The 9801-nt window shown below is 43.6% G+C and overlaps 1 protein-coding gene across 1 annotated transcript; it reads right to left on the reverse strand.

Annotated features, from left to right (window-relative positions):
• Positions 1-446: 446 nt before the first annotated feature.
• On the reverse strand, positions 447-9230 carry fbxo33 (F-box protein 33). Its single transcript, XM_085768517.1, has 6 exons — positions 8652-9230; positions 6094-6204; positions 5201-5361; positions 4867-5075; positions 4486-4783; positions 447-2309 (listed from the first exon to the last, which is right to left on the reverse strand). Exons 1-6 carry the CDS (start codon positions 9110-9112, stop codon positions 2044-2046), a joined length of 1506 nt encoding a protein of 501 aa, XP_085624643.1. The 5' UTR covers positions 9113-9230; the 3' UTR covers positions 447-2043.
• Between the last annotated feature and the right edge of the window lie 571 nt (positions 9231-9801).

Consider the following 9801-nt stretch of genomic DNA (forward strand, 5'->3'; position numbering starts at 1 on the left):
CGTTGTGCTGTAGGTGCCGTTTCTTTGAGAAAATATGAGCAGTCGCATCCGTCAGTGGAACCTACAACCTCCAAAACTCTCTCCTTCAGCAACCCCAGCTGCTGGCAAGACGTGCATCTGCCAAAGCCCAGCGGCAAATATAACTCTACAGTAAAACTGACTGACTGGCCAACGGAATGAGAGTTGAGTTACATTCAGTGCATCCTTTTCTTTTCCCTGGTCTTACTCGTGAAATGTTTAAAACTGGTTCCTACCTACAGTACTGCTGGCATGACTGGAGAAACCTGGGTTTGGTATTTGCCACCTTAGGAAGCTGTGCCTACACAATACTGGTGCTGTTTGAGCATGGCCTTTGGAAGTAGTCACAGAGATATCTCAAAACACAGATACATGTATGGCATTATGGAGTGAAACCCTACTTCCTCTAGAATAATGCAGACCTACTTTTCTAAATCTCAGAGCCCTTCATATTATGGAGCACACTCCGGGTCTTTTCTTTGACTTGATGACTTGACATTTCAATACAAAGGGGCTCTGAAACCAGTGTTGCTATTTGGAAAGTTTTGACCTGTAGAGTAGAGCAAAAGGCAGCTATATTCATCCTGAATACAGAAAAAAGATGCAATGATTTAGGACCGGCTCACTACGGATCAAAACAGAACACAGTAGGGGTGTGCTGTATAGTGACGGGCTGAATTTTCAGTTTGGCTCTGAACGTCAGTCGGAAGACGAGGCTCCCGAATCAGTCGACTGGTGAGGTTTCGCCAAGGAAGTCGACGAGTGAGCAGGATGGGAAGTGCGCTGGCTGCAAGCATGTAACAATATTCTCCGTAACACCGACGGTAAGGTGCTGAAAACCATTAAGAAAACCATTTGGCTTCAAAATGCCACTCACATGAGGATGATCTGAGTCATGGCACTGACATGGCTGTTGCCGAGAGCTGCATTAAAACCGATTAGCACGAGTCACAGTCGGCCATTTTACAGTGGACGTTCCCACTCTGCTGGCGAGGCTCTCGAACTAGAGCACAAGTACACAAGGTGTTCTTTCAGAGCAACAGAAGAAGCAGCAAAGGTTGCGTTACCCAGGAAGTGATTGATCAGTTAGTTTCCAAACTCCAATATTTGCTAAAGTGGAGTGGACAGACATACCGACAGCAAAGGGTTTTTTTTTCTTTTAAAAGAAAAGCTAATTGTTTCACAACTAAAGCTAGTAGCTTGGGTCTGAATACACATTGCCCCTGCAAATCCCACCAGTCTATCACTCAACCCGCCTGCCTGTTCTGTTCTAGCTGTGAGCAGGATAATAATATATCTGTATTTAAATACATACAAAGCCTATACAGGCAAGGGAATCACCACGCAGGAAAAACAAGATTATACACAGAGCAGGGAGAGATGGAAAACAGTTAAATTAAAAAAAAAAAAGAGGAGAGAAAAAAAAACACAACAAAAACAAATCAAAGTTACATTATACAGAGGCTCTGGAGGTTATTAAGGTGAAGGAGACATCGAGCTCTGAATACTTGCTGTGGGCAAGACCAGACCAGACCGGGCCACGCCAGACAAGAGAGCATTTGATGGGGCACGATGACCCATTTCAGCAGACAAATTAAAATCTGTCTCGTTAGTGGTCAGAGACCACAGATTGGGATTCCTTTAAATTGAATGGATATTAAATCTTAATCATAATATCCGGTTTTTAATTGGATATTCTTCATTGGTTAATCCATTTTTAAAACAACAAAGACTGATTTTGTCTTCTAAATCAGTGGTTAATCTGATAATCAAGAGGCAAAGCAAGAAAACAGGGGATCTGCTGGGACATGGTAAGAATTGATTGTGTGCTAAAACCCCCTGTGAGAGCAACACAAAATATAAAAAGGAAAATAAAATCAGTTCACATCAGTTCACATGAATTTACTTTATAGACTGCGCTTTAAGGTGCAGTTTGAATTTCTCCCTTGGGTCTGCTGACTATCACCTGGTGGGTCTGGTCTTGACACAGTTTAGGCTGTGATGTGTTGGATTTGACATCCTTGCCTACATGCCCATGCTGAAGGCGTGCAGCTCGCGGTGGAAGTGCTGGGTGGGTTCGGACAAAACCAGGCTAGAATCCAGGCAGGGGTGCCAGACTCGCCCCAGGCCCAGCGAGACCTCCTTCACCAGGTTGTGGACTGGGTCGCCTTCCATGCACACTGACTGGTCCGGGTCGAAGTCGATGCTCTCCTCAGAGACGGTCAGGAGGCGGAGACTGGAGCCTCGCAGCCTGGAGATGGCCACCAGGTTGTGGGACCACACCGTGTAACCTGCAGAGCAACATGGGTGAGTTAGACTGATCTCAGACAGCTGGGACTAAAAGGCTATACTGCTAAAAAATAATTATCAAATTAAATTAGCTTGTGAATGCACTTTCATTAGAACTTGGCATCCTTTTTATTTATCTCTTCCTGTTATTTATGCATCCGGCGCGATGGACCTTTGACATAATTCCAGACAAACACAATGCTGCAGGATCAAGCAGCAGTTTCTGCAGACGAGCACCAACAAAACAGAAAGATTGACTACAATGTCTACTAGGCCAGGTCAGCAAATCTTTTTATGTTTGAGATATATGGTTTTGCACATAAAAAACCTAAATCCCATACACTAAACAAGCTTTAAAGGTCTAGTTCAACATTTTGGCTAACTGGCCCATTGCCATAATCCATATAGTCATAGCAGTAGGTTCGTTACCTTTATTTGTCAGGCCGAGCGGTAACGAACCTACTCCTAAAATTATAGGGATTATGGTAATTAGCCTCGTAAACCAGCCGCTTCCAGAAATGCATTTCATTTCATTTCTGAGGGAGAGTCTGACCTCATCCCCGTTGTAAGCGTTTGGCCCGAAACCCTCAGAAGGCCGAGCCAATCAGCGTCGCCGCTGTGATAGACACAGCATGTTGGCCAATCAGGGACCGACTGATGCAAAGCCCCGTCACTACACCAACTTGCTGATTGGCTGAATGGGGTTGTCTGTCGACGCTACCACTCCCGCCCAGCTCCCGCCCACCCCAAACGCTTACAACGGGGATGAGGCCAGACTCTCCCTCAGAAATGAAATGAATTGCATTTCCGGGAGCGGCTGGTTTACGAGGCTATATGGTAATGGCCAGTTTGCCAAAATGTTAAACTATCCCTTTAAAGTAGGGTTAGGCAGCACTTTTTAGGTTATTTCTTGGAACTGCTGGCTCTGCAGACTTTAGATAAACCAGGCCACGGCAGGACATTGTGGCCAATCAGAGCTCTTTTCAGAGAGAGGGACTGTTGATCTACAAGTTAGAGAAGATTTTTAGAGATGGAAAGGCCTTGGAAAAAAAAGGTTTAAAAGACATAAAACATAAAACCATTAGAAGTGTGTCCAAATGGCTACAAAATCATTTCATGCAGTCTATTCTATCTGCTTAAGAAAAAAAACAAAACAAAAAACTACTGTAGTCTTTGTTATGGAGTTACCACACAAACAGATAAATGATGCTGCTGAAAATAATAGTTGAATCATACAATATAAAATATACACTGAACACAATTATTATGGTTACAGAGACTTGACAATGATGAACAATGACTAAATGTTTCCTTTAGCCATCCAGATGTTTATTGCACCTGTTTGCAATTGCTGGTAGCTTCCTCTCCTCTAATACTACGCATTCAAGGTCTTAAGTTTTGAGGAGTCCTTTTTGCAACGGCAGAATTTTCAAAAGGACCAAGGTCAGGGTGGGAACTGTCTGTCATTGTCTTGTTGAAACACCTAAACCATGTTTCCTGACACTCTGTAAAACATTTTTGCTCTAAAATGCCTTGGTAATCGTCATCGTATTTCATCAATAGTTTGATACTTTAAATGCCTCCTGAACCAAAGACAGGCAGACTACCAGACAGAGCCTTCACCATGCTTTACTGTAGGTTCAGTGTTCTTTATCTTATGTGCTTCATTTTATTGCCTATGAACAAAACTGATGCACTACCTTCCCAAAGAGCTCTACTTTGGTTTCATCTGTCCATATAACACTATCTTGGTAACACTGGGCTTAATATTTTTGCAAACATTTTCCTTTTAGTGCCTTCACCCAAGGAGTCTACTTGAATATAGGATACTGAACCTCCCAATGCAGATTGCTGCTGGTCTACATAAACCTCTTTAGATTGGCTTGCATGGTGTACTTGTAGTTTTCGCCAACCTACTTTGTTCTTAGAGCCATGTCGTGGGAGATTGCCTAATTATTATTCATTTATTTTGCTCCAATTTAAATTCATCAAAAGGCTAACTGCATCCAGTGCACTTTTCATGTCTGATGTTTTTTTCCCCATTTGAATCCTTCTCTGCATTTCGTTGGACGCGGTTTGATTTATACTAATTTCTGAAGATAATCCAAATTCTGTACTAAGAAAGGAGGGGAGCCACATGACTATATATATACTGTCAAAACAACAAGCTGGACTCACCATGTATCACCAGTACAGTCAGCTGAGTGCATCTCCATGCTAAGAGAACCAGTGGGTCTTCGTTGCGATTGACACTGAGGTCAGGGAAGTCGGGGTCATCCCTCAGGAGCAGGAAGTGAGTCAGCGTTTTGTTGTATTGCTGAGAGATAAGCTCCAACGTGGCATCAGTCACCAGCGTGCTGTAACTGTCGAGGTGAAGGCGTTCCAGAGGAAGGCTTGGTTTTAGGACCCTGAGGAGCTCTGTGCTGTCGACCTCCAGGGCCATGATGTACACTCGCAGGTTGGCACTCACACGGACCTGTGAACAATCAGGATTGAGGTTCACTGCTACTTCAACCAACATTCACACTTTGTGCAACACGTAGACGGTTGCTGCATTACCAGTGCCTTCCAGTCGTCCTCTGTAGCGGTCCCTTCTAATGGTTTGAACTCCAGGGCAGCCCCGTTGAGCAGCAGGGAGAGGCGATGCAGTGGAGTTCGACGTGGAGATGCCAGCAGACCACACAGCTCAGACGTCAGGTCAGAGAAATCCAGAGCCAGAGAATTAAGATTAGAGAGGCGATCTAACTCCGATGGTGAGATGAGAGGACCTGAGCGCAATTCAAGAAAGATGACATGTATAAAAAATATTGTCAAGTGCTTCCTGTTGCACAATTCTTGATCTCTGAAAGACTGTTCATAGGCCATGCTTGTGATAGGCCAGACAAATGCATACCAAGCTGGTGGTCGAGTAAACTGAGGTGCTGGAGGGTCTCAGCTGAAGGATTGGACAGGCAGGCTAAGGAGCAGGGAGTCACCAGACCCAGCATGAAGCTACAGGACAACCACCTCAGCTGCCTGCTGTTAGACAGCAACTCCATGAACAACTGCTGGATTCTGCAGAGCGGAGGGGAAGGGTTAATGAACAGAGGCAGGAGGGAAATTAGCTTAAATTCACTTTTCCAGTGTGACCACAGCTTCCTGCAAGGTTCATTTAACACACTCAGAGGACCCGTTCATCCTGAAAATAAACCTTCAGGGCAAAGACAGAAAAACAGGATCAAGATTGGGATATGGATTTTTGCAAAGAGACAAATACAACACACCTGGGATATATTAGTTTATGCTTTTATAAGAGAATCTCAGCCATTGTTTCCATGAACTTGAATAACTCAATTCAATGATTAACTCTATACGCAGGCTATACTTGGGTACTTGTGCCCAGTCATATTCTGGCACAGATTCAGCAAGCTCTAAATTCTTCAAACCTGTCCTACAGAGCAGAGCACTGACACTGCATTTTATGTGATGCCACCCACTTCACTACAGGTGAGGTGCCCAACAACTGCTATGACACAGAATGTGGCCACACACAGAGCGTGTGTTTGATGTGAACACACTGTGTGGTGTGCTGATGCTGGATCTGCTCTGCACTCTCCAACTAGGTTATGTGATTGATTGCACAGCGTATTGTGACATCACATAATGCATCAAAATAACAGCACATTCACTGTCTTTTTCTTTGCAATGCAAGGAACCATTCTACTGAAATTAAAAAACAAACAAAAACATCATCATCTAACCATTTCCGATTGTGGAGAAAATGGCTTTTATTTCAAGCTTGCTTACTCGTTGATCTTTTTGTCCCCCTGGTGAATTTGGTGCAGGTTAGAGCTGTCCAACAGTCCTTCCTGCTGCAGAATACAGGTGTCTCCATACAGACTCAGCTTCTGCAGGTTTCTGAAGAATGAGAGAGGTGATGTTAGGAAGAACAAACATAGGAACATCCAATAGAAGACTGATCTATTCATGGAAAAACATCAGTGTGGCGTGGACACAATATTTGAATCATAAAACACAGGAGCCTGTAGTGATGACTGTACTCTTTTTACCAGATATACTTAACTTATATGTTTTTCTTCAACAGAATGTGATGCCCTAAATTAAAACTGTTTAAAATCAAAGTGTCATAGCCTCATTACACAAGAAGCCCGTTACATTTTTTTCTATATCCTTAACTGACCGACTTGACGGAGACCCATACGACATCCTCTGCTACAACTTGGCAATTATCTGGAGACAATGATTTCATTATCATCTGTTTTGTTATGTCAACATTTGTTAAAGTCATTACAGGTACACGCTGGGCATCTGGTTTTATCACACATAGCACAGATTGAGTCTCTGGTTATCAACACAAGCTAAAAATGGGGAGTGTGTAACCACTTCCAATACAAACTACTTTCTAAGGAAAACTGTGGCCATTTTGTTCAATCTAATCTAGCCCTGGTCTGTAGTTGCTGAGTGGTCGCCACAGAATTATGGCCGCACTGCACTTTGCTGCACTGCTGTCCAAAGCCCTTTATATCCCCATACCCAAAATAGATTGGCAGCGATCAAACAATAGTCTATAAGCCAAAAGTTGGGCCTTGGAAAAGCATTCAAGGTAAGCATAGAGAGCTAAATGAACTCCATGGCTTTCTCCCTCCCAGGTATTATACATCTGGTTTTGCACTGTTGTTTTGAAGATCTATGTAAGTTGTGGGAAAGTGATCAACCACATGTGTGCCATGCAGCCACATATGACAATGTACTGTATATATTATGTTTGATGTAGCCCACTTCCTGTAAACTAACTAAGACCCAAGCTTCACAAAATGCCTCTGCAGCGAAACCAAAAGCAGACTGTGCACAGCTACTTAGTGAGCAAAACCACTAATGAAGAAACACTAAGTTACCTGTTCTTGTCTTTTTGAACCCGTACCAGAGGAGCTGGACCAATGTATTTGTTTAAACAATCAGACTCCCTCTGAACATGAGAGCTGTAGTCAGTCATGGATCAATGTTACTAAAACATTTAAAACAATGAAACGCCAAATACAATACAATACTTAGGTAATGATGGCATATTTTATTATGATGTACTACTAAAACTACTCACTTAGCCAATCAATGTTTGCTGGTTTGCTCATGGTTGCTTATGGATGCTATACCGGTACTTGTGCTCATGCAGCAAAACCTATTTTAGACCTAAAGACTAGATCTGAGGTATGGTTTGATACTATTAGGTCTACTCCACAATATGGACTAAAATACTAATATTTAATGCATGTTTAGTATACAAGAAATCAACACTCTTTATTGTTTTGTTATGACAGGAAATGATACAAGTCATGCACCAATGGGATGTAGCTTCCTTAAGAGACTTTCTCACCATGATACTTTATTTCTGATGGAACAACATTGTCAATGAAGACGAACATTAAAAAAGTAATAAACTTCACCAAGTATCCTGATGACTGGATGTACCTAATTTTGTCATATTTTAAAACCACGTTAGTAGAAGTGGTCATGATAGAACAAGGACTAGGATTATTTGAATGGAAATTGCTCAGTAAGAAGGATTGAGACAACAGGAAATGTTTCAGCCCCCTCAGCAGAATTAAGACATAAACTGCTACACAGCTTTGGATGGCTGCTATTTAAATACTACAAAGCAGCACAGAGCATAATAGAGAACATGGGAGAAGGTGTCATGGAGGTTCTGCGTTGAAATCAGTCATCTTGACATTCAGAGGACATGTTTACACAGAATATCAACTTCCACATCATAAATGATCGAAGATGGCAAATTTGATCTGCAAATATACGATTACATCCCACAATATGGTATGACATGCCAGAGCTATATATACACACACACATACACTGTATATGTGTGTATGTGTCAGTGCTGATATCAGCAAGTCAGAGCCAACAAAGCCTTCTCTAGCCAACACCAGTTCTGCATTGTATCTGCTGGTATGGAGACCAATGTAACATGGAAAATAGAGCTGACAACAAAAGAAACGCAGACGAGCATTTGACTTGGCTTTGACACGGACGTATTCATCATACGTTGCGCTAACATCGTAATTAGACGACCGTGAATGTAAAAAAAACTGTTAAATATTACACGATATACAGGTAACACTGGATGCTAGCTCCACCGCAAAGACATGTCCTGATTACGTAACTCCTAATGTCAGGGTTTGTTTATAGCTAACCGAGCTAGCTAGCTGTTAGCTTACTGCGACGCAACAAATACTGTGAAATGTCCACACAACGACGTCATGTCACGTGAATTCCTGAAAGTGAATAAAACAAACCCTATGAAAAAATGTCCAAAAATGTGAGTGCAACCTTACCTGTTGTTGCGGATGCTGGTGAACACACACAACACCTGGTCCAAGTAAGTGGCCATGGCGTCTCTCCATCGCTCGGAGAGCTGCGGGTCGCCATCGGCGCCGGGAGGTTGGTCCATCCTGGCGGACGGTTGCTCGTTGCTCAGCGGGCTCAGGTAGCCTTCCACCGGGGCCAGCTCCAACTGCAGCTCCCTGACGAAAGAACCGAACTTCCGCATGAGGAACTCCAGCCTTGGGGTCTCCTCGGAGCTGGAGCTGGAGCCGCCGGAGCCCCCGCCGCTGCAGCCGCCACCACCTATCCGCAGTTTGAGCTCGGTCCACAGCGCGGGGTAGAAGAGACACTCCCTCCATCGCGAACACACCGCCGAGGCCCGGAGCTTGTCTCGGTCGGACAGAAAGGAGAATATATGGACGATAAGCTCGCTGGGCAAAGCCATGGCTCCGACACCCCCGCACAGAGCCATGGCGAGCTAAGAAAAGCGATGTCTGGAAGCCAACCAGATATTCAGGAGATGTTACAACCGTTTTTCAGACTCGGTCCTGTTGCGGCTAATAACAGCAACGCTTCTTCTTCCCCTCGGTGAAAACAAACCGTTTTTCAGCTTTGCCTTCAATACTATTGGACCGCACCACTCTCTGTCAATGCACGGGGAGCAAAAACAATCCTCTGAAATGTTACAGAAATGTCGGTTATGGGACAAGTGTCGGTATTTTTGTTTGCTAAGATTTGAAATCTCAATTATTCAACAATATTAAGGCTTTGGTGACATTTTCGTCAGAATTTCTGTCATCTGTGGCCGCATCTCTGCGTTGACAAGGGAATGGTTTAGCCCCGAGGTGCTGTTATTTTTGCCATACTGCCGTGCTCCGTATGAGGGCGCTGTTTCTCGACAAGTAGGAGAACTGGAGCCAACACGTGATTTGTATTTTGGAGTGAATTCCCACCCAGACACGCCTCCTCCACTTCATACACATAGTACTCTGCTGTAAACCAGACTGTAAACTAAGTTTACACTACAGGGGCTGGCAGAGACCACAGCATGAAGTTAAAGTGTCAACACAATCAAACTATAAACAAAAGCGTGCTGTTCCAACAAGAGTATTTATTTCACGACAGTTTCTTTCATGCTTGTTTGCCCATCTCCATGTCTGC

This window comes from Trachurus japonicus, chromosome 22, assembly GCF_045865225.1.
Source record: "Trachurus japonicus isolate A0001 chromosome 22, Traja_1.0".
In the NCBI taxonomy this organism is placed as follows: Eukaryota; Metazoa; Chordata; class Actinopteri; order Carangiformes; family Carangidae; genus Trachurus; species Trachurus japonicus.